This window comes from Hippocampus zosterae, chromosome 8 (genome assembly GCF_025434085.1).
Source record: "Hippocampus zosterae strain Florida chromosome 8, ASM2543408v3, whole genome shotgun sequence".
Classification (NCBI taxonomy): domain Eukaryota; kingdom Metazoa; phylum Chordata; class Actinopteri; order Syngnathiformes; family Syngnathidae; genus Hippocampus; species Hippocampus zosterae.
Window position 1 is genome coordinate 18,539,382 of NC_067458.1, and position 25,023 is coordinate 18,564,404.

Below are 25,023 nucleotides of genomic sequence, written 5' to 3' on the forward strand. Positions count from 1 at the left end.
CTCGGGCTGGGAGTCCTTTTAAAGCCCTAATTACTTAATGACCAAAAGGTGTGCAACTGCAGGGGGAGCCCTACAGTGCCACCTGTTGGTCCCAAACCAAATCATGACACATCCCGGACTGGTCGCCAGCTAATCACGGGGCACGTTCAAAAAAACATTAATGTTCACACTCACACTGATGGACAATTTAGAATCTTACATGAGGGTGAGAGGAAGCTGAAGTCCTCTGGGGGGTGCTTTAAAAAAAAAGAGGCCTAGGGTGTGTAGCAGTATTTTAATGCCATCAATACTCATCATGCTATACGAGCACCTATGCAAAAAAAAAAGAAAAGAAAATCTCTTCCGAAGACTTCTTTTATTCCTTCACAACGCAGTCTATTCACACACTTGTGTGAATTCAATTCTTCGGATTGATTTGACATTTTCTGGCATTTATTTGATAGCTCTACGACCCCCTCCCCCCTCCGCCCCGCCTCGCCCCTTTCTAGGGCAAGTAAAAGGTGGCCGTCGAGAACAAGCCTCAGCTCCCGCAGGGTCAACAATGTTAGCCGCAGCAGTCGATCACAAGGAGGAGAGCAGCTTGTGGCAGAAAATAGAAGAGATGTTAGCGATTTTTCAGTCGGCGAGCGGGATGAAACCGCCCACCTTTCCTTCCCGTACACTTTGAGTGAGTCGACGGGCCGTCGTTGTTGATGGCGGGCCCACCTTAGCCCACTGGGCTCCGAGCTGCTGGCACCCGGACGCTAATTACCTTCAAACCGAGCAAGCTTTATTGACAAGATGAATGAATGCGAGCGCTGTTAGCCGCTGTCGGACCGGAAGGCCAAACACAAAGCTGATTTTTCACAGGAAGTCACTCTCGTGACATCTTCGAATGGGTTTTCTCATACCTAGAACTTGTTCCGCATTTCTTCTTCCGGCAATGTGTGACTGGTTTGAGTCTGCGTGAGTTTCTGCGGGTTCGCTTGTGCCCGCAGCAGCTCCTGCGCCAGTATGCTCTTTGTGTTTGTCTTTTCCCGTATATCCTTCCAAGAAATGCAGCGGCAACTGTGACTCTCCTTTCCCCAAATAGCAGGGCATTAAAGATTTTGCGAGATCGTGGGGAAATCTCACAACCCATCTTCAACACAGTTATATTTATTGAACAAGAAATGGAGCATACATTATTAAATCTTTCATTCCACTGATGTACTTGTACGTCTTTTTAAAATTAGGCCCTGCCTACCAAGGACGTACCTGTACGTCAGTCTTTTTTTTTTTTGCGTCATAGAGAGGAGGAGGGTCTGATGCAATCTGCAAATGAGAATAAGCCGTTTGCATTGTAACTCATGTAAAAAAAAAAAGCGACCAGTAGGTGGCAGTGGTGCCTAACGTGATTGAAATGCATGTTTTTACAAAAAGCTCTTTTTCTCCGTTTTTTTGCCCAGGAATCGCCAGTTCCATGAAACATAGCCATTTTGTAATGCCGATTGCTGAAGAAGAGAGTCCAAACTTTTATTTTGGTAGGCTCCATTTTCATATAGCGTTAGAACCAAATTTTCTGCGGGCCTCGCAAGATCAGTCAAAATCCAGTAAAACTCTGGGATTGAAGGGGTTGCTCCAGTGAAAATGGCTGGCGTGGGTTTTCTCCGGGTGCTCCGGTTTCCTCCCACATTCCAAAAAAAACATGCATGGCAGGCTGATTGGACGCTCTAAATTGTCCCTAGGTGTGAGTGTGGGCGTGGATGGTTGTTCGTCTCTGTGTGCCCTGCGATTGGCTGGCAACTGATTCAGGGTGTCCCCCGCCTACTGCCCAGAGACAGCTGGGATAGGCTCCAGCAAGTGACCCATGTGAGGATCAAGCGGTTCGGAAAATTGATGGATGGATGGATGGAATGAGTTAAAAGAAAGGCACTCCTCTTTAATACTCTTTATAGTTCATTACTTTTTGTTCAAGTGTTTCAGTGCCTTTTTTTTTTATGAGTAATATTTTAGTATATTTTCATGTAACACATCCAAGAAGACACCGTCTGTTTTTTCCCCCCTATAACCAGCTCCTTTTTTTCAGCTCCTTTTTTTCCCGCGTGACCATGAACTATCCAGATGTCATTATATGCAGCTGTTGACTTTTCCAGATATACCCACAAGTGTATCTTTCCTTCCCACCTGTCTTATTTTCTTTCCGCCCTCAGCCCAACTTTTCCTCGAAAGCATTTTGACAGCCGTTGCAAAGCTGACAGGCATGTGTAAAATTTACATTCAGGGTTTTTACCACGCGGGCAGAGGAAGAAGGAAGGGGGAAACACGAGAGATCGCAAAGTAAGAGCTTTTCCACTCTGGGTGTGATTTTGGTCCACCGAGCCATGTGCTGGTGTGAAAACAGACCTCCTCCTATTGAATCCCTCTCCTTGTTTGACAAAATCATGACAATCCGCAGCTGCGCATGACCTTTCAAACTCAGCATAATAGCGCGGTGACCGTTCTGGAAAAGTCACGTGTGCTTAAGGAAATTGACAAACAGACAATCTCAATTGCAATGGAACACCCCAAAAGTGGCGTTCATTTTGAATTGAACCAAAAGTTCACCATCTGCTGTATTTATAATGATTCTCATCATAAATTATTTTTTTTTTAGGTAAGTACTAAACACGGCCCCAAATAAATAAATAAAAAACCCTCCTTCAAGAGTTCCCCTATGGAAAGTTCCACACAGACACAAAAAAAAAAGAACACTCATTGATTAAAACAAAATTGGATGCACATATCTATGTTAACTCATTCACTCCCAAAGACGTTGTTAAACGTCTTTTCGGACTTGGTCTAGAATTGGCTGGTACTGAATGAGTTAAGGGGCGGCCCGGTAGTCCAGTGGTTAGCACGTCGGCTTCACAGTGCAGAGGTACCGGGTTCGATTCCAGCTCCGGCCTCCCTGTGTGGAGTTTGCATGTTCTCCCCGGGCCTGCGTGGGTTTTCTCCGGGTGCTCCGGTTTCCTCCCACATTCCAAAAACATGCATGGCAGGCTGATTGAACACTCCAAATTGTCCCTGGGTGTGAGTGTCAGTGTGGATGTGTTCGTATCTGTGTGCCCTGTGATTGGCTGGCCCCCGCCTACTGTCCGGAGACAGCTGGGATAGGGTCCAGCACCCCCCGCGACCCTAATGACGATCAAGCGGTTCGGAAGATGAATGAATGAATGAATGAGTTAACAGGGCACCCCTCACCAAAAATAAAAAATAAAATCTCAAGGACCCATGCACAAAATTCAAAAACAAGTCAGCCATTTTGGTTTGAAGCAGCCATTTTGTCCAGTGTGGGACAAATAAAGGATATCTTATCTTGTCTTATCTTATTTTGAGTGAATTCCAGGGCTGGTATTTTAAAGTAGGAAATTCCCATAAATGAGTCCCAATCAGAAGCTTTGATCTCAGACAAATGGATAAACGCGGTCTGTCCTTCCGTCTGTCCCTTTTCAAAACGTACCTACTTCACCGCGCCGCCACTGCGCGCCGCCACTGCGCGCCGCTCAGGCAGTGGCTCACTAGGATCGCGCGGGCATCTTAGCGAAAAAATGTTGTCTACCCACAACCATTGCAATGAAATAGTTAGTTATTTAGTAGAGCTAAACATCTCTTTATTTTCGCGATAAGCAATGAAGATGAACAAAAAGTTGAACCAAGCAACAACACTTTTGTGGGCCGAAGGCCCACCTTACCAACCTTACGCAGGAACTAGCTGATGAGCCGCCCGGAGGGCGGCGAACCAGCTAGTACCTTTAATAAAAGACAATGTTGATAGCAACTATTGTAGCAAGTTTCAGTGGTTTTGAAATTTTGACTGGTAAGCGGCTCACGCCCTAGGTCAGGCTTCATTGCTACCTCCCTGAAGAGAATAAGAGGTCTAAAAAAATGGGTGGGTGAGTTGTTGGATACATTCATTCACATTCCATTATCGCAATGTGAAAATTGTTTTGGAGTTAGACCAACTTGGAAGTCAACCGGCATCATGGAACAGGTGCTTGTTAAAATGACAATTAAGCGTCCAAATCTCATCTGCTTTGTGAACAAACTCAGCACATTTGTATTTACAAATACACAGCACATTTATATGTGCCCCCCCCCCCCCAAAAAAAATCAATATTTTCTACTTTTCCAGCTCATGGTTGACAACAAAAGGCAGCATTCCGCAAAGGTTTTCTTTTACTGTCTTTCAAATGACCTTGAAGTAAATGGCACTGCACGCAAACCAATGACTGAGAATGCGATGCGAACCCGAACAAGTTGAATATGGTTTTGTTTTATAAGAATGAGTAGGAAACAAAGCGCATTGGAAGCTTGAGGAGGGGGGGGGTGCATTGCTGCTGGCGCAAATAGTTTACATTCTTAATGGTGACAAGTTGTTTCACATCCTCGCTGTTCTTTTTCGCAACCACACTTGTGCTAAAACCGCAGCTAAAAACCTTTGGATGTGCCGTTTGAAAATGAACCGAGACATTACGCGTTTGAAACGCCGGCGTGCGTGCGTGCGTGCATTACCCTTGCACACATTCCAGGTTGTACCATCATGCTTTCACAAATGCTTTCTGGGTGTGATGATTGTTTGCTCACAGATCATTAGAACTGTGAGCAAACAAGATAAGTGCCAGCGTGTCATTGTGGAACGCATTTACGTTGCAGGCTGTGACACGCCAACATGTACCGTAGCCTCAAGAACACTGCGTCCTATTCCTGGAGCTCATTTTTGCTTTCTCCTCACCTCCTTGATTTCCTTTACAAGCCTTTTTTTTTTTTTTCAAGAAATGAACCAAAACCGAATAGTTGTTCAATGGGAAGCTGCTGTACTCTTTGTTTCCTCACCGGCACTTTTTGAAAATCTGAAATTGACATCAAGCTGCTCTCTCTCTGCAGTTGGCAGCTTATCTGCCCTCAGGTGTTGATCGACCCCCCTCAACCCCCCCCCCCCCCTGCTTCCCCTTGTCTTTCTCTTCTTTGTATCTGTTCCTACCTCCATCCGCTCATCTCTCCATCCTGTCCAGCCTGTGCCAGAACTCCCTGATGGCTGTGCTTTGGCAGCCCCGTGGAAGGGCATCTCTGTTCATGTTTGCGACACCTGGCTTGGTGCACACTCGGTTGCAAGCCCAGCCGACTTTTATTATAGAGCAAAGCCCCGCTGGCTTTTTTGGCTGCTTTCACTCCACCGCGCTGCTCCTCCAGTATTCATACCTAACCCGTGGAAAAAAAACAACAACAACAAAAACATTTTAATATATTGCTGCTGTGATTGTCTTGTGTGGTGCAGTGGAGGGAGCATGGTCTGAAAGAAGTGTCGCCTTCACAAAGAAATCGCACACCCAGAGACACTTTGAGTGAAATCCTTTTTATTTTTCAGTATCTTGAACTAAAATCTTATGTCCTAGAAATGAGGGCACTGTCAAGTAGGGCTCGGAGCGGCTAGACCATAGTAACGTTTTGAAAATCTCTTAAAATCATAAAAAATCGGCTTTTTTTTCTCAAAAATGTTCCCCCCAAAAATGTAAACACAAGACAATGACATTCCAAAAAAAAACCCCACCCAATTTCATTCAGATCTTTATTGTTGTAAGCGTTAAGGAAGCTCCAAAAGGTTTTTCCGTCCCCAATATACATTTTTTTAATTAATGGGTTTGTGGAATTTCACTCTGCCAAATCTTGTAATCATCACCAGCCTGCCAAAAAAAATCATGCTGTGGTCGGGCCCCAATGACAAGCTCCGTGTTGACGAAAATGACAAACTTTGAGGTTTTGTTTCGACTTTTAAATGTCATTTCTGCTATTTGGCAGTCCCACTGCCTTCACAAATGTTTCTGTAAAATACATTTGCTATGAACCACGGTAACGCCATGAAGAGTACACAGTATATACAACGTTGAGTCTTTATAAAAAACAAAGAACTCTTCCTTCCACCATCAGTTTTCAATTTTACTTCAAGTTATTTCTGTATTTAGGTGAAGCTCATAGAAATACTTTTTACGCATTTCGCACTGTGTATAAATAAATCCGCCTTGACTTGCCAAAGCTAAAGTCCTCACCGTTGCTTACATGACGTAGCTCCAGCCCCATTATTGCATCTTCAATCAGAGTTTGGCAAGCGGCTGATTGAATTGTTTCCAGATTGCGAGAGCCTTTGCCAAATGGTACGAGGCTTGCTCGTAGGCAGATGTTGTTGATTCAAACACACGCAGTCTTTGTTAGCCTCTGTTCAGATGATTATCGAGAACTAAACGACGTGGACGCTACACACTTGCAACCAAGTCGGTCTCTTGTGCCTTGGTTCATTTCTCGCTGTGTTGGAGTTAAAACGGACCACAAAAAAAAAAAGGCTCGCCTCAGACGCACAAAGAGGCGAGCGTGTCTGAAAAAAGCAATGGTCTAATTTTCACATCCCCGTAGGCTTCTCCACACGTCAAGCAAAACATCCATCCCGACATGATTCTTTTCTTTCAGTTTGGTCATGTGATGCCGCCACACTTTTTTTAAAATTTTCATCGCATTTTCCATCACCCGTTTCATTTCATTCCTTAAAGACACACAAATGGTATAAGATGTAACGTAACCCGGGAGATGGGACGGGGGGGGGGTGACAAACTCCTAAATGTATAATGTAATTAGGCTGTGTCCTTGCAACTATGCGCGATGACGACCACGACTACGCTGGCTGTGACTGACAGGCCGGCTCATCATACAGATGAGCGTGTTTGGGGTGGCGACGACGTGTTTCCGACCTCGCCTTTGCTGCTCTTTATCACCCACCTTTTCATGTCCTCCCGCTCCTCCGCTCGGCATCCCCCCAGTGGCGGCAAGAAGGCGGATCTTGGAAAATTAAAGCGCCAAAGTAATGAAGAGAGAGGGCCGATAATGGAAAAATTCAAAAGAAGAGCAAGGGGCGGGGGCGGCGGGGCAAAATCGAGAGAGAGAGAGCAAAGGCAGTGGCAGCAGGCGAGGGAGGGGGGGGGGAGCAGTGAGGGAGAGGAGGGTGAATGGCGTAATAATGGCTCCGTGTGAGAGCTGTTGTTGGAAAAAGAGAGAACGGCTGAGTGAGGAAAGCAACAAAATGAGGCTGAGGGCACTCAGACAGATAGAATTAGACATACAGCAGAGGCTTTGTGTGCCCGTGCGTGTGTGCGCTGCCGGATGCTAACTACCTTTGTGTATGTGCAGGAACACAATGTAAAAATGTTTTGGAGGGCAGCGGAGTGCATCTTCATATGCTTTCTCCGATACGGTCGGTTGTATTATCGGCAAAGGAAATGACCGGCAAGTGGCACATACCTTATTGGGAACACCTTCATAATCTCTAGCTACGGTGGATGTAAAAAAAAAAAAGTCGACACACCCCTGTTCAAAGGCTGGGTTTTTGTCATCTGAAAAATGAGAGCGAGATAAATCATTTCAAAACTTTTCCCGGCCTTCGCAAGACCTATAATCTGTACTCCATCAATTCAATTGCATTGTTTCGTGTTTTTAAGAACATTTTTTTGAGAGGGGAAATGAAATACAGGGTGTGTATACTTTTTATACCCACTGTATACAATCCCGAGAGCCGTGTACACCGCAACATACCACAACCACACAATGTCTGTATAAAATGTTTTTTTTAAAAAATGAAATAAGAGTCCATTAGATTATTCAAATGCATATTTCATGAAATTGTAATCATTTAACCACTGATTTGGTCCTTTACTGTTATATGCGCATGTCAAACTGTTATGATAAACCCTTTCGGGGGCAGCGGTTGCTACGGTGAACAGCTTATCATGTGATCAGGTTACAGGGTGCATGAAATGGTTGGATATAAATAAAAATGTATATTTTTATGTATTTATTTTATTATCATTTTAAAACAGTTAATTAAATAAACAAGAAACGAGAGATACTATCCGCAGCCCTGCTCTACGGTGTGTACGAGTGTTTAGTCAGTGGATAAGAAAAATATGACCCCCCCCCCCAAAAAAAAACAGAGTGAGGTTGCTGAAAGGCACTCTCAACTCCCTCTATTCCACCTTGCGCATTCTTCCTCCCGACACAAGCTCATTAGAAACATGTTTCTTTGATGCGGCGGCGAAGGCTTAATGTGCTGTAAATGCGTTTCATATGCTCTGTGTTCATTGTGCGCTTTGCCGTATTCGATGTGATCGAGTAGCCGCTCGCTCTCTCTCACTCGTTCCCTCCATTTCCTTCCATCACAGGCGGAGATTGTGAAGCGTCTCAGTGCCATCTGCGCTCAGATCATCCCTTTCCTCTCTCAAGAGGTGAGTACGGTCCTCGCCAGACACACGTGCACATTTTACCTGGTTTCGTTCATTCAACCCTAATATCTACCGTCACTCTGAGAGTAAACATTAAAGCCGCCTCCGCATCACAAACAATTGCAAGTGTGGACTCTTACAGTACTTGGAACAAGGCATAAAGTACAATGGTGCCTTGAGATATAAGTTTGAACCAACTCAAATCATCCTTCCCCATTGAAATGAATGGAAATGCAACTAATCCGTTCCAAACCCCCCAAAATAGCAAAATGCGTTTTTTGTTTGCATGTTTTGGATTAAAAATAAATAAATACACTCAGCTGTATTGTACTGTAATAAAAAACACACAATACAAATAGTTGTTCTCCTCATAAACTGTGAACACAGACGATCTGGCAAAAACCATGCCTGCACTATTCTGTTCCTATTGTATTGTCCTTTGTTTTTCTTATGTTACCATCCTAATGGTGCATTACCGCCACCAACTGACAGCACCCTGCCACTGCAAGAAAACCGATATAAATTGATGACGAGCGCATAGCGTGAAGTTTACTGCCACCATATCGCAGTGGGGATGTAAAGCACACTTGTACTCTCAATCTCAATTTTAGGGCCCTTAAAACAAAACATCAGCCGAAGGAATGTCTTGTCTCCAAAAACTTAAATCACGGCACTGACGTCTCAAGACACCACGGTAACCACGATTAACACTGAACCAGATGCTGATGAAAATGACATTATTCGACCACGTGTAGCAGCCTGAATGTGTTACCCAATACGGTGGCAAGTGAGCGGGAATACAGTAAATAAATGTTAATTTCTTCCTCAATTTGAAAGTTGGTCAATTTCACTTCATTTATTCATTTTTTTTGCAGACCAACATTTTGTCCTTCTGGCATTTTTTTCCTCCGGAGTATGCAGGCACTTGCCCTTCAAATAGCAAATGACAAGCGAGTTAAATATTTCTCTTTCTCAAACGGCGGCTGAGAGAAGATTGAACAAAGGTCAAGTATAGCGCGGACCAATCTTTATAAATTCCCTCCTACATTCTCCAACTTGTTCAACACCTTTTTTTCCCCTTGGCCTTCTTCAAGTGTACATACAGTTTGCTTTGTGTGAGGCTTTGTGAGGTTTTAGGCCGAAGATCAGCACTCGCCGGTAGCGTCATATCAACCTGCTCACTTCCCGCGTTTTTGCACCCGTTTTAGCATGAAAAGCTTTTTCCACTTCAGCTGTGGCTTCTTCACATGCTTCTGTGCAATTAGAGCAGGTCTGCAACCTTGGATAACACGCGAGTGACTTCCGCGGTGTACCCTCGCTCTCGTTCCCCCGGTGCGACATTAACTTTGAATGCTCTTGGCAATCCAAGCCGAGGGAACGTTGCGATAACTACAAGGAAAACGGCTCCTTCTCCTGCCCCTTTATGGAGAAAGGAAAAACACTTCTCCCGCTGAGATTCACGGCGTTGGGAAAACTTTTGTTGTATTCTTGGCCCTGAAAAACGATTGGGATCACATTCAGACCGCAAGTTCAAAACGCGGTCCACCCACTAAGCGATCTCTGGAGACTAGTGGCGTCCAAAACTACAGGTGGCTGGCAACGGCCTCAAAGCCGCAGTGTAATCAAAGACGGATTCCACTTTTCTTAGGTTTTACTTCCAAAGCCCCAAAAAAAACCAAATGGTCCTCTTTGACAAATTATACAGGGTGAAAATGTGAACTCTGTCCCCTTGTTATTTTTTTGGCAGATTGCAAAAAAAAGTGTATACCGTTCAGGTCAGAAGTTTATATACACTGATCATGGGCTTTGATGTCATGTCACGTCTACGGTGATGGCATTTAATAAATCCGGAAAAACAATGGTAACCCTTTCTGGGACAGCGGTTACTGCAGTGGACAGTTTATTGTGTTATCAGATTACAGGGTGCAGGGAAAGAGTGGTTTTCAAAAACAGTGCTTCCATTTTGCAGAGCACAATTTTCAGGCGACTAACAAAAAAAAGTGTTTGGTATCGGTGTCATAACATCGGAGCATTTTTCAAAGTCCTGCTTGTTCATCTCTACTTAAATAACCCCCAAACTATTCAAGAACATATAGCACCGTACAAGCACGTTTTTTTTTTGTTTTAATTCAATAATCAGTATCTTATAATGTTAATGTGGTAAAAACAAAAATTTAACCCCCCCCCCCCCCCCAAGTCTTGTCTGTTCAAAACACTTTTGAACAGTAGTATACATCTTCAAAGATTTTGGAACAATGAAAATTGGGTGCACATGTTAGAACCGATGATGGATTTTCTTATGCACACAAATAAATCTGTACTTTCATCTGAATTTTTCCATCAATGGAATCTCTCATTAATTACCCATTAGAGTCCAATTGACTGCAGCTGATAGTTAAAAAGGTTTTGTTTGACAATCCTCATTGGATCGCACAAAAACTCCTCAACAAAGGGAGAAAATCAAAGCAACTCACAGAGAGGATAATTGTTGGCCACTTCTTTTGGAACCATTTCTAAACAAAATGCAGATCCCACATCAATCACTTCACACAATTTGGAAGTCATCAGGCAGTGGCGAAGGCCCTCTTGGGATCGCTGTCTTTATCCTATTACCCGTCTGACCAATGAATCGCCTTTTAGGATGCCGCGACATGCCTGAAACATCAGCAATTGCGGCAAGCACATGGATCTCGGTGAAAACATATGTGAGTTAGTAATCCTACTTGGACTTTTCAATAATCGGACCGAAGAACTTTACATCTGAGTTTGCACACTACATCCAAAAGGGGGCACCCGAACCTCGCCATCGCAAGGGGATTTTCTCACAAATTAGCCCTGTTAAGGTAAAAAAAACCGCTGACATTTAGCAATCTGCTTGAGGCATGTGTGACGCCGCAAACGATGTGAGGTGAAAGTGTGTGTGTGTGTGTGTGTGTTTATGCGTGCGCGCGTGCTTGGAATACAAATCTGCAGTGTTTTTTTATGGTCCCGGTGTGAGCGTGCACTGATGAATGTGCATCCTGCAGACAGGGAGGTCACGGCTCTGTCAGTTTGATCAATATTGACACCGTGTGTGCGCACGTGTGTGTGACTTATTACATTGGGACATTGTATAAACATGCTGGATTTGAGTCCTGTGCGTTTTGGAGCATTTATATGGAAGGCGATAAAAAAAAAGGCATTAAACAGCGAGGATCACAAGCGTACATTTCGGTAACAGACTCTCCACGCTTTGCTTTTTCAACCGCAGATACATATGAAATTATAGACGGAGTTAAGTATTGTGGTAAAACACAATACATGTGTTGTATATAATTCCTTGGTATAGCTGGTTGTCATTTCATACCCGGAAACATTTGATTTTGACAGTTCAAATTACAAAACAGTCGGCTGATGAAAATTAGCGGCGGAACCCGGCGCACTGCGCGACAGTTCCAGCGTGCGGCGCGCTTCACTCGTGAGCAGCTAGTTATGTAGCATCAGAAGCTAGTCAATCGTCACTCAAGTCTTCCATCTTCAAACGCTGAAACTCAATGGCAGCACGCCTGTCGGAATGAAAATCCCTTGTTCACAAAACGTTGAGAAGTCTGTAAACCCAACTGAAAGTCAAAACCTGAAAGAAATAAAAACTGTCAAAGGTTTCTGGTTCCTGGGCAATTCCCCGTTAATGAAATGCGGCAATCAAATAAAAATGCATCAAAACATGCTTGTCACTTGGGACATGTGTTTGTGTGCAGCACCAGCAACAGGTGGTGCAAGCAGTGGAGCGGGCCAAGCAGGTCACCATGGCTGAACTCAATGCCATCATCGGGGTGAGTCACCGCCACACGCAAACACATTCAAGGATGTTTCGATTTTTTTTTCTTTTGGTTCTGAGTCGAGACATTTTGATGCATGTGGTTTTCTAACCATTTCTGCCCCATTTTCCGCACATAATGCTAGATGGAGAGTGTTTCAGTGGAGGAGCAATTTGTCCTCCTGCTGTAATTTTGCCGGTATGCTATTTTGGCCACTAATGCTCCTTTAAAAGTCACATTGAAGAAGGTGGCATGGCCTCTCTTCACATCCAAAGCTTATTCACATTTTTTTTTTAACCTGAGCTCCACGTGTTCATTTTTTTCCACCCTTATTTATTTTTCCCATGACGGTTATAAGGAAGCGTAAATTATTCATGGCTATTTCTTTATTTAAGGAGGTCGGCTGTAGCGGCACACGGTGGCGTTGGCCATTAACGCGACATGCTAACAGCTTAAGCGTGTCGGCTTCAAGATAGGCTATGGAACTTATTTTACCGATTCGCGTTCACGGAATGAGTTGGACGATAAGTTCACTTCATACCAAGTCGTGTCATGCGGTTACCTCATTTAGTGGGCGGTCTACAGCAAGTCAAAAGTAGCACAAAAATAGCCCGGAAATGCAAAATAAAGCAAATTATTGCAACATCCGTGCTTGCACTTGCCACGTGTGCACTTCGGCTGAGTGTCGGCTCCTTTTTGTACAATACACTTTAATTAAAAATTCTTAGCTTTAATTTGGGAACCAGAACGAACTGGAGATGCATTTAAATTATTAAAGCGTCAGCAACAAAAGTCGCTCTGGTTTTCAGCTTGTTTGGCACGGTTTTATTTATTTATTTATTTTAGAATGAAAAGTAATCTACCTTCCAAATGATATTGTCATCCACAGAGATTTATTGCTTTGTTTTTTTTTTTTTTGCCTTGTTACACCACAAACCCTAAAATCTAACTGGCATGGCTGCTTTAGAGTGCCTCATTGTCAGCCACGAGTGCACGAACATCATGCAGAGAAAGGCGGAAGAGCCACTTGACAGCTAGTGAACAGACTGGGGGTTTTCAAACTTTCATGCTCGCTTTAGAGTGCCTCATTGTTGTGGCCATGAAAAAAGCCCTTTGACCGGGATATATTCTAGCCGCCGGAGAATTTCAGAGAATATATTTTCAAAAAAATGTTTCTCACACATGTAGTTATGTGTTTAATTGAATCATTTAAATTTGGCACGTATGTTAACAATTCCCTTCTTTGGTGTGTTAAATGAAGAAGGCTTTACAGGGACTTGAGTAATAAATTCCTTATTTCTTTTTTTCCCTTGTTTTTGAAGTGATGTTTTTGCAGGGATCGTTGTTGTTTTTTTTCTTCTACTGCTCCATCATTCTTCTGTTCCTGTAATTTTCTCCCTTCTGTGCCCTTAATCGACATCCCTCCATCACATTCCTCCCCCGCACACCATCAATCGCATAATTTCCCCACTCTTGTCTGCCTTCGGCTGTTCTATTCTGAACACATTAATTGTTTTCTGATCTTATATTGTCAAATCTCGCCCGGCCTGATGGTCATTTCCTCCTCTTTTGCCTTCCCTCGTGTTTGCTGATGATTCAATTTCCTACTTTTCCGTCTCGACTTTTTATCCACCGTGTCGACCTCCTAATCCCCTAATCTCTCCACTATGCTATCAACTTCCCTTTTTATGATTTCCTCTCTCACACTTCATTGTGACCACCTTCTTTTCTTCCTTCCTAATAATATCCCCGCACCCCCCACCCGCCTCCCCCACTCCCCCCTTTTCTTTCCCCTGTGGCCACAGCAGCAGCAGCTCCAGCACCTGTCGCACCACGCCCCTGGTATCCCCCTCACGCCGCACCCGTCCGGCTTGTCTTTGGGGGCGGGGGGCTCCGGGCTCCTGGCGCTGACGGGGGCCTTAGGGGTGTCTGCCCACCTCGCTGCCAAGGACGAGCGCAATCACCTTGACCCGGAACATCTCAGAGGTATTGAAGCGGTACAGCATGCGTGTGATGATCTTTATTTGCTACAGTATAAAAATGTAATAATATGAACGTGCCGACCTTCGATTCAATTACGCTGCTTCTTCTGCGGCGTGTGTCTTGGCCACCTGGGGGCAGTCTGATACAGACAAAGAGATATACTGTACACAGAGACTGTCACAGCGACTCATTGGTACGCAATAATGTTAGCTGATCTGTGCAGAGGATAAAGAATGTACACCCTCGAGTATTGTTACATTATCTGTCTACAAGTGTTGCTCCACAGTTGGTATTCGAAACTCCATGACTTAAAGCGTTATAATACCATAGCGGCAACGTTATTCAATAGCCGTCTTTAATGTTTGGTGTTGTTTGTTAGCATTAAGATGAATGAGCATTCCTAGGTCAAACCTCTGCGGTTGTTTGAAATACACAACAGTACATTTCAACTGTCAATGATCAAAATGGAAGAGAGTGCGCTATGGCTGCCATGCGGACCTAATTTGAACTATTACAGATTGCTGGCACTGCGCGGACAGAAGCATGAACTTTCCTTCACCTCCCCAGCACAGCTTATCTGTTTCAGGCACAGCGCCAAGAGACTCATGAATAAAGGCGGGGCTGGAAAGAGGTATTGGGAAAAAATAAGGAGGAGAAAGAGAGCTGTTTGCGTTCATTCAGTATTTGCAGGTTATGCATCTTTGCCAATGTTGTGCGGTCAGAAAGACGAGGAGATAGCGAGACCGTTTTTTAGCAAGAGGCCGCTGTCATAACCTTGACTGACTGCTGTTGCCAACATCAGCACTGACGTCAAGCTTTTTTCTCCTCATCCCATATGTCTTACTTTTTTTTTTTTCCTCTTCTTTTCATGCTGTTCCCGCCCAATCCCAGAAGGAGCACCCAGCCGGGTAAGTAGTTGTGTGCGCGCGTGTGATTAATAAAGCAAGCGAAATCCACCAGCACAGCAAAGTGTGTGTTGTAACAGCTGTTCATCACTCCTCCACACCGACGAGTCCAACCCAATGTACATTTTGTCCAGGATGAACTGTTTACAACGGTGTGCTCACCCGCTGCAGTTTTTTTGGGGGTGTTTTTTGGATTGTATTCTCATGGTCAGATGTTTATATACCATCAACTTTAGATAAGATGAAAGAGAGAGAGAGGGAGACAAGGGAGGTGAGATCTAAGTGTATCTCATTCATTCTCTCCAGAAAACACACATCTTTTTTTTTAACCCTTTCAGGGACAGCAGTTACCACAATGGACATCTTATCGTGTTATCGGGTTGTTAAGGGTTATAAATAAGGGGGAAAAAAATGCACTCCATAATAATTTACTTGACATATAGCAACAAGATAATTCAGTAGACTGTAAAGAATCATTAATTCATTACGCCTCTTTTTGGTTTTATGTGAGTTGGCCACGGAGGGGCAGTATCTAACAGTCATGCAGGGAAAAAAAGAAAAGCGTCACAACTACTCTAAGTGACTCTCAGTGCAGTAATGTTAATCACTTCGAGAGGATAAAGAATATATGCTTGCGGGTATTGTACAATTGTTTTGTCTGCATCTGTACATGTGAATTGTTTTTCGACTCGAGTTTGCTGCCACCATGTTGTGCTCCTATCTCATTTTTTTTGCTCAACAGCCAAAGCAAAAAAAAAAAAAAAATGGTGACAGCTTGTATGTCCCCAAAAAAGTTGGGTCAGTCATATGTCAAGGCACCACAATGTTTCATTTCAGGTTTTCAAAACAATTTCAAGAGAGCGCAGTGCTGCGTAGGCCGACCCCTCCGCAATGCTTTTTATATCAAAACAGGGAAAGCCTTCAGCTCCCTTGACACGTAGCTGCAGTCTAACTCTGAGCATAGGTTAATTGCTAAATACGCAGTGTTGACTCGAAAGCAGCGATCGAGACAATCCTCTCAGGAAACCCAGAATGAGGAGATCAATTAACATTTGAGTTGAACATGGAGGGCAGTTGCGCTCCATTGTCTTATTCCTCATCTCCTCCTTCCTTTACTGCGATGCACCTCCCCACAGGGAGCTGGGGGGGGGGCGACAGAGATAGAAGGCCCCCCCCCCTCACTTAATGAACCCCGGCTGCCCAAACAACCCGACGCTTTGATCGGCTCTTCTGAGTGTGCTGTATTGTAAATACGCCTGCGTGGACTCTTAACGGCATCATCTTGAGCACTGTATTTCACGTAAGGTTTGACATGTAAAGGCCACACAACTTGAGGGGGGTGGGGGGGGGTTGTGGAGGTGCGCAGGGGGATTGAACATAGTACTCCAAAAACTTTGGAATCATCAATTACATCCAAATCTCAAGGCCTTGCATGAACAGGATGTCGTCCAGTTCGGTTCAAAGTGATTTTGGGCCAGCCCCCAAGATACACACTCGAACCGACTCCTCCGAGGAATTTCAGCTGGTCGAGCCCGAGATAGAATTGATGAGTTGTGCCAAATTTGAGCTGACTGCAAGGGGAGGCGGGGGCCTTTGATGAGTCGCCTTGCGGCTCGTAACTTCAAACAACCTCCAAAAGGCGGCGTTTATCCCATAACTGTCCTCGTTGCGCCCGCTCTCGACTGCAAAACTCCTGTGTCCAAGACTGCGTTGCACCTTCAATTTCTCGTTGTTCTCTCCCACTCCAGAGTAAGTCTGAGTCGTCGACAGACAGCCAACCCCCGGAAGAGCGTCAGGGGCCATCGGGCGGCTACGCCTCCTCGCAGGGGGGGGCCGAGGCCAAAAGGAGACGCTGCGAGGACAAAGAACCCCTCGCGCCGCACTCATACGTACGTGCTTATTTTCCCGTGTGCCCTGCGTCAATGCTCGAAGGTCATTTTTAATGACACTTTCATTTTAAGCGAGTACTTTCGATGAGCCTCATGAAAAGGAATGCGGCCGTTTATGTAATGATTGTGTACATGCTACATGTTTCGGAGCTTTGCCATCTTCTTGCGGCAGCGATAGAAATCATAAAACTCTTTCAGAGTGAGGTGTGTGTGTGTGTGTGAGTGAAATATTTCCCTTGACAGCGCGGTGACCTAAGTGTGTCTCCATTGCTTGTACTCCTTTCATCACTTCTCCTCCTTTTCATTTTTCTTCCTCCTTTCTTCATCCTCACATTTTTTCCCATTCCCCCAACATCTCCCTGTTTTTCTGTTTCAATTTGAGGACATGGCTGCAGAATTCGCCTCTGCATTCATTAGGTGATGATGTCACTCGTCACTGATATACCCGTGGTATCAAAGCTCTGTTGCCGTGGCAACTAAGTGCCATCATTCTCGCCCCAGAAAGTAGGGACAGAAACGGAAAGAGAGAGAGGAAGATGTCTCGTGGAAAGTAGACCAAAAAAAAAAAAAAAGGGGGTGGGGGGCTGATGGAGAAAGAGCAACTTGTGTGTGCGCGCAATCAATAGAGTGCTTGTGTGACAGCAGATGCTTGGTGCAGAGTGTCTCCGTGTCCAAGTGGTGGACCGGCAGTGGAGGGAAGCAAAGTGGGTACAGAGATATTGACATATCGATCGGCATTTTTGTGTTTCTGTAAAAAAAAAAAAAAAAAAGCTCATTTGGTGTGATTAAAGCTTTCTGTGAACGCAGAAGTCTCTTTTGTGTCTACAGGGAAAATGAACAGCAAATATGTGTGTATTTTCTTGCTTGCAGGACAGCGACGGAGACAAAAGCGAGGACAATCTGGTCGTGGACGTATCCAATGAGGTCGGTTCCCCGTCTCGGTGTTTACTCACTTTTATTGAGCCAGGGCACACATTTGACATGAAGAAGATTTGACTGCACACCACTAAAGAAAAATGCCATAATTTTTTTTTTTAAAGTATGTACTTAATTTTCCACACTAAAAGGCACACAGGATTATGATGTGCACCTTCAATGAATGGCCTATTTTGTCTTTTTTTTTTCATACATTGGGCCCACTGCATTATAAGACGCAATCTACAATGCATCCACTAGATCAGGGGTGGGCAATTATTTTTTTGCATAGGGCCACATGAGAAGCAGAAAATATTATGGAGGGCCGGATCAAAAGGGTGAACTAAATTCGACATAATATTAATTGGATGTCTTTATTTAAAAAGCATTATTTTGCATTTTTGGGCACGTTTTTCAGACTTTTAAGAGTACATTATTCCGTCATATCGGACGGGATTTGCTTGACTAGGCGCTACTGCGGGCTTCTGTATCGTCTCCCCCTTCCTCCCAATGCTCTGCAACTTCAAGTAACTGTGCCACCTGGCGTTGAAATGCCTGTCATTACAAGTCCAAATGAAATGAATGCAGTCGTTGACATCGAACCTTAATTGTGTACCAACCTTCGGCGGGCCGGATTAAAAAGACCAACGGGCCGGATTTGGCCCGCGGGCCGTAGTTTGCCCACCCCTGCACTAGATGGAGCTATGCTCAAGGAAACGCCAACAGAATGATCGGATGTCAGTCAAACTTGTTTTAAAAGCAGCGACACAGTTCGCTTAGCCAACAGCAAGTTGTGACATTGCCTCGTTAACGTCAAACTCTCTTGCCGCTGCTCGATTTCCGTGTTGCGTAACCGACCACTTTAATGATAAATAAAACTATTTTTAAAAAATCTACACAGAAAGTGTCGTTGAGCAAAATGTAACAGGTGACTCGAATATCTTGCGATATGTTGCTTGCTATTGGAATTGGAAAAGTGGGCACGTCATCAAATCACGTGCGGTGTGAGTTTTGACTGTAACAAGGACACAAGTCACAGACGGGATGCGTGTGCATCGACCTGCGCTGGCAGGCCGCGAACATGAATGACGCCATGATGGCGCGCGCGGCGGGAATAAAACACGGACGCCCTCGATTGGATCGAGCAGCCTCGGCCGTCAATCATCGAGGTGTGTGTCAACCTTACCGTTGCACGCTCGCTCTTGGTTTGACCTTCGGACGTCTACATGTGAAATTTGGTTCGAGCGGACGATTCCGTAAATATTTTGTGATGGCATGACAAATAAGCCCACTTGGGGTGGAATGGAATTCATCAGCGTCGCCGTATTCCTCATTTATCCTGAATGGTGTTTTTCCATAAACGGCACTCGAACATATTTCTGACGCCGCTAATTAATTCCATCATGAATTCATGGGATGCAAAATGACATTTGTTGTTCCGTGAAATTACAAGCGTTCGATGCCCACGTGCGGTTCTTTGTTTGTGAAAAAAAAATTGCATTGATTTGAATTCTCTTTGGCCAGCTGCATATTTCATCTTTATGTGTGATCACCTCAGCTGGTGTGTGCGTGTGAACAAATGACCAGGATTCCTTTTGAAATTGCTACCATTTCCTATTACTAAGTCGCCCTTTTCGGTGGCGGTGGGGGGGGGGGGGACTTAAAAAAAAAACACAGCAAAGTTGTTAGGAATAAAATGTGAACTTAGCATCACCTCTGTTCCTCTAATTAACTTAAAATAGGAAAGCTACCCCCCATAGAAGATCTCTCGGATTTGTTTTAATCCAAAGCAATGTAATCCCTTCCTGATTTTTTTTTCTTTTGAATATTTCGTATTTGTCCACCAAATGGTGCTTCTTCTTCACCATCCAAACAATGCAGCAGAATTCTCACCTTTGACTGTTTTCCGTTCACATCCTTCACTTCTGACTGCTGAAGGCGCATGCATCACATCTGCTTCTTTTCTTTGCTTCCTTATATTTCCTCTCATTCCCTCCTCCCCTTCTCATTACAGTCTGCTTCATCCAACTACCGGTAATCCTTAAAACGCATCCTCCAGCGAGCAAAATGTTGTTTTTTTTATCTAAAACCTCTGAATTTTCATTTGACTCAATAAAGCACAAGTGCTCCCTTGTTGGCATCCGGCACAGAAGCAGACGATTGTGTGTAATAACAGGGAGAGGGAGGGGGCTTCTCTGCTCCGCCGTGTGTGTGTGTGTGTGTGTGTGTGTGTGTGTGTGTGTGTGTGTGTGTGTGCATGCACTGTAATTGCTGACCCGGTGAGAAGTGCTAAGTCAAGCACAAGGCGGTCTAGGGGAGCCAGCAGCATTTTCAGCAAGAGTGATGAACGCTTCCTGGAATAGCCAACATCGTCATCATCATCATCTTCATCTATTTTGGACACGAAGACGATATGTGGTGTTGTGCGCAGCCGAGTCGCCATACATCTTCATATACGCCGAGTGACCTGAAACCTTATTTTGGTCACCGCGGTGTTCACATGTATTTTATTTTATTTCAGTTGGTTTATTTATTTATGTATTTATCAATCTATCAATTAATTGATTGATTGATTGATTGATTGGCTGGTTCTGCAGCTTTTATGGAGATGTTGAAATCAAGGAGCCTATTTTGTACCATTCATTGTTCAACTTTATCCACGTTGGGTTAATAATGCCGATAAATAAAACATTTTTTACGGCTATTTACAACATTATTATGTATTTATAATGTTTTTAATCAGAAATGCCGCCATTTTTTTCCGCCAAGTGAAGACACAAATCAGCCAAGCCGTAGCTCATATCTTGGGGAGAAAGAAAATCTAAAGTTGGACGCTTGGTTCCACAAATTCCACTTGTGGAAGCAAGCGTGTTAACCCTTTCAGGGACTTTTCTCATATTAATTCATCTTAATGTCGCAGTTGTGCATCAAAATATGGACCCTGATATGTTTTGCCATCCACTGGCATGATTGTTTTTTGTTTTTTTTTCATGCCAAAAGACTCATAAAAAAACACTGGAGTAAAAAAAAAAATCCTGATATCGATTGTTATGATTTGTGCATGAAATGGTTCAATCCTCGCTTGTAACCGGTAATTCAGTCTTTCTATTGTTCTAATTCAGGAGCCCAACTCCCCCGGAGGCAGTCCACCTCATTCTCCCCGTGGGAACGGTTTGGACCGGGGCCCCGCCTTAAAGAAGGAGCTCCCGGGATCCTCGGGCCCTGCGGAGGCCCCCCCTACCCCGAACCCATGCAGTCCCGCTCCAGGCAAGGCAAAGGACCCGACGCAGGCAAGATACGAACAACATCCTGACTGTAACCAAAATAATACAACTAAATAACTGGTGACAGGAGTTCCACTTTCATATTCCAAACGATAGAAGTGCTGAATGAAATCATCACCCGAAGGAATATATCAGATTTCATTTTCTTAAAACGTTTTTATTGTCCGCTGTCCATTGCTAGTTAGCTAGTTAGCTAACTACTGGCCAGTACTTAGCTAGTAGCTAGCTCCTACCTGCATACGACAAGGCTCTCCCCCTAAATTGCCAACGGATTCCAGCTAAGCCTTTCATGCACCAATAATGATAACCTGATCACAACTGTAGTAACCGCTGTCCCTCAAAGGGTTAAAAGGACATTTTGACATCCCCAGATGGATAAGTCCCAGTCGCCCTTGTCCAAGTCCGGTACCCCGTCACCATCTCACCGCGAGGCCCTCACTCCCGGAGCGCCCGGTCCCAGCACTTCCTGCCTTCGCCTGGTCAGCAAAGCCGCGTCTGCTGCGGACCCCCTCGGTGAGACTTGAATTGCGTCCACCTTGAATTGCGTCACTCAAGAAATAATAATTAGGTGGAAGATGGCCGACGTGTTTTGGTTGTACTTAACTCATTCAGTACCAGCCAATTCTGGACCAAGTCTGAAAAGACGTTTAAAAACGTCTTTGGGAGTGAATGAGTTAACGGCGGTTGCCTGATGCGAGCAGGCCTCATAATTTCTTGCGGATTTGGAATGCTATGCAGAACAAACATAATACCTCGATAATATTAGTATTTTGATTGAGTTGATTTTTGTGAAGAAAAAAAAAAAATGTAGTTCTTGCACTTTGTCGGTTTCTTGTTGAGCAATTTTGTGCTGTCCTTGAATGATTTTTTTTTTGCAAGAAATCCCTTTGCACTGGCAAAAAAAGTGCTATTGGTAGTTACTTAGCTGTTTTTTTAACCACTTTTTTGGGGATAGTGGATCTTTTATACATTCATTGAAAAATATTCAATCAAAAATGAAATATATTAAATAAAAGTAAAGGTCTAAAGAGACTACCTGCAGTCTACTCATTTTTTTTTAATACTCAGTTATGCCGTTAAACGTCATGCTAATTTCCAATCTTAAATGATATTCAAAATGAATATCCTGAACCCCTGCTTATTCCAGGTTATTTTTTTTTTTGTCTGGTAATATACTACGATGCAAAACCTTGCCTCACAGGAAAGTAGTAGATGGTGTTGAGGAAGTATGGCTACATTTAAGCACAATATCAAAAAAGGACATTTCAAATGTTGCCAAATTTTCTGTTGGAACAATAAACAGGCAGTTTGTGTTCCTCTCAGCCCCGCTGTGACCGTGCTTGTGTGTTCTGTGTTGTTGTCGTCGTCCCTCTTCCCCCCCCCCCCCACCCCCCTCTCCTTCTTCTCCTCACTTCGCCAGCACTCCGCAGCCCCATATCTGTGCCCCCCGGTTCGTACCCGGCTCATTTTGGCGTGGTGTCCCACGCAGGGCTCAACGGCGAGCTGGCCAGTCCCGGAGGCTTCGGCGGGGCTCTGACTCTCTCGCCCCAAATCAGCGCAGCAGCCAGCGCCTACGCCCGAAGCCCCGTGGTGAGCCGCCTCATTTTTTGGGGGGGGATTCAGAATATCTGATGTCAGCCTCTCAAAGGTTCCTCAATAAGTCCCTTTTTATACTCTCTTGTTGCTATCCTGTATGATGGAATGCTAATGTTACAATAAGAGCTCCGATAAAAACATAAAGCATCTTTCCACACAATTTAGTCACTCGAATTCCTTGTTTTTTGTTTTTTTTGTTTTTATCCTTCCACCCACCAGATGGCTTATGACTCTCGGTCTCACCTGAGGGCCCCAAGCCTGTCGACCTCTCTGCCTGGCTCGTCTGGGGGCAAACCGTGAGTTGTTTGGCTTTGTTTATTTATTTCTTTTATACACCCACACAGTCGTCAAGAGTTCAATAAAAATGATGCCCCCCCCCCCCCGCCCCCTCCGTTACATTCCTGTAATCACTCACTTCCCAACAAGTAGCATTATGTGGGCCCGGAAAGGCTTCAAGCTGTTTAATGCCTGGTGAAAAAACAGTTTGGAGCTATAAATCAAGGCACCGTTGAAGATCCCATTCCATACATATTCAGATTCGTAATCTCTCTTCTTGATTCATCAGCTTTATCGCCATTCATGGTTATGATTCACGTCAATTGCCCGTGACGAGCACCTACTCGGATATGGATCCTTGTGTGTGACGTTATGTGAGCACACCCATCGCAGTGTGGGACGAATAAAGGATATCTTATCTTATCTTATGGGTGTGCGTGTTGCCGCAAAACCCCACAGCCTCTCTAATTTCTCATTTATGGATTTATAATATTTCATCTTGCTACAAATATCACCGCTATTGCTACGTTTCATCGTTTCCTCCCGGGTGTTTTGTTTTTTTCCCCGCGCAGGGCTTACTCGTTCCACGTGAGCGCCGACGGGCAGATGCAGCCGGTGCCCTTCCCCCCGGACGCCCTGCTGGGACCGGGCATCCCTCGCCACGCGCGGCAGATCCACAGCCTGAGCCACGGCGAGGTGGTGTGCGCCGTCACCATCAGCACGTCCACGCGCCACGTCTACACGGGGGGCAAAGGCTGCGTCAAGGTCTGGGACATCAGCCAGCCGGGCAGCAAGAGTCCCATGGCGCAGCTCGACTGCCTGGTCCGTCCCCTTTTCCGCGTCTTTACAAAACATACTCATTCACTCCCAAAGACGTTTATAAACGTCTTTTCAGACTTGGTCCAGAATTGGCTGGTATTGAATGAGTTAAGAAATGTAACGTCATTGCAATAACCTTCCTTTTGAAGATGTATACTTAAAAAAGGTGTACCAGTACATGTATCACGTACTGTATATCCTGTGTGTGTGTGTGTGCATATAAATGAAATACGATGGAGAAAAAGTTGGATCATGTGAGTTTCCGTCCTTCTTTTGTCCCTTCAGAACCGCGACAACTACATCCGCTCCTGTAAGATCCTACCCGACGGGCGCACGCTGATCGTGGGCGGCGAGGCCAGCACGCTGTCCATCTGGGACCTGGCCACGCCCACCCCCCGCATCAAAGCCGAGCTGACGTCCTCGGCGCCCGCCTGCTACGCCTTGGCCATCTCGCCCGACAACAAGGTGTGCTTCTCCTGCTGCAGCGACGGCAACATCGTCGTCTGGGACCTGCACAACCAGACGCTCGTCAGGTAACCGCGCCGACGCCTCGCCTCGAAGCTCTCGCCCGTTGTCGGAAGCCGACAGAAGCCCAGAATGTATCCCGCTTATTTATTTGCCCGTATTGAATGCGTTTGTCGTCGCCACAGACAGTTCCAGGGCCACACGGACGGAGCGAGCTGCATCGACATTTCCAACGACGGCACCAAGCTGTGGACGGGGGGGCTGGACAACACGGTGCGCTGCTGGGACCTCAGGGAAGGCCGGCAGCTGCAGCAGCACGACTTCACCTCACAGGTAACCACTCACGAGCGCATATGCCGTGCATATCTGGTCAACTATCAAGCAGTGTGTCCCGCGCTGGCAGCATTCTATTTGACATGCTTGTCTGTCATACCACAAAACAGATGGCCGCCGAATATTTTTTTTGTTATGTTATTTCGTGTGATCAAAGCTTGGCCCCCCCTCCCCCAAGATTATTCTTGCAAGAAGGGGAGAAATTGCAGAGTAGCAGACACGAACGCCAGTCACTACAAACACACAAATGTTGACAGTTACTTGGCCCACCTATTGCTTCATCACGTGTAGACATTTCATTCTTCAAATATATCTTTTTGTAACGTCTTGTTTTTTTCTCGTAATCCAAGAAAAATCGATTTTTGATGATCAAATGCGTCACCCTGAGCTCGAGCTATAACGATACCTCGCCCACAATAAGCGGGCGAGGAAGCAAAGTGTGTTGATACGAAGACAAAAGGCCGAAATGGGAGATGTCAGGAAATGAGGGACGAGGGCGA

At 44.9% G+C, this 25,023-nt stretch overlaps 1 protein-coding gene and 1 long non-coding RNA gene across 2 annotated transcripts in view; one reads left to right on the forward strand and one right to left on the reverse strand.

The window, feature by feature from the left end:
- LOC127606489 (uncharacterized) overlaps nucleotides 1-18,445 on the reverse strand; it is a 20,247-nt gene extending 1,802 nt beyond the window's left edge. The window contains exon 1 of the long non-coding RNA XR_007963798.1: nucleotides 18,217-18,445. This is a non-coding gene — a long non-coding RNA (uncharacterized LOC127606489). The remainder of the gene's footprint in view (nucleotides 1-18,216) is intronic.
- tle2b (TLE family member 2, transcriptional corepressor b) overlaps nucleotides 1-25,023 on the forward strand; it is a 56,359-nt gene that overhangs the window by 27,564 nt on the left and 3,772 nt on the right. The window contains exons 5-17 of the mRNA XM_052074911.1: nucleotides 8,202-8,264; nucleotides 11,999-12,073; nucleotides 13,864-14,044; nucleotides 14,933-14,949; nucleotides 16,695-16,835; nucleotides 17,706-17,759; nucleotides 20,873-21,040; nucleotides 21,406-21,547; nucleotides 22,455-22,624; nucleotides 22,850-22,926; nucleotides 23,479-23,728; nucleotides 24,011-24,258; nucleotides 24,376-24,523. Coding sequence (XP_051930871.1) covers nucleotides 8,202-8,264; nucleotides 11,999-12,073; nucleotides 13,864-14,044; nucleotides 14,933-14,949; nucleotides 16,695-16,835; nucleotides 17,706-17,759; nucleotides 20,873-21,040; nucleotides 21,406-21,547; nucleotides 22,455-22,624; nucleotides 22,850-22,926; nucleotides 23,479-23,728; nucleotides 24,011-24,258; nucleotides 24,376-24,523 — 1,734 coding nt within the window. The remainder of the gene's footprint in view (nucleotides 1-8,201; nucleotides 8,265-11,998; nucleotides 12,074-13,863; nucleotides 14,045-14,932; nucleotides 14,950-16,694; nucleotides 16,836-17,705; nucleotides 17,760-20,872; nucleotides 21,041-21,405; nucleotides 21,548-22,454; nucleotides 22,625-22,849; nucleotides 22,927-23,478; nucleotides 23,729-24,010; nucleotides 24,259-24,375; nucleotides 24,524-25,023) is intronic.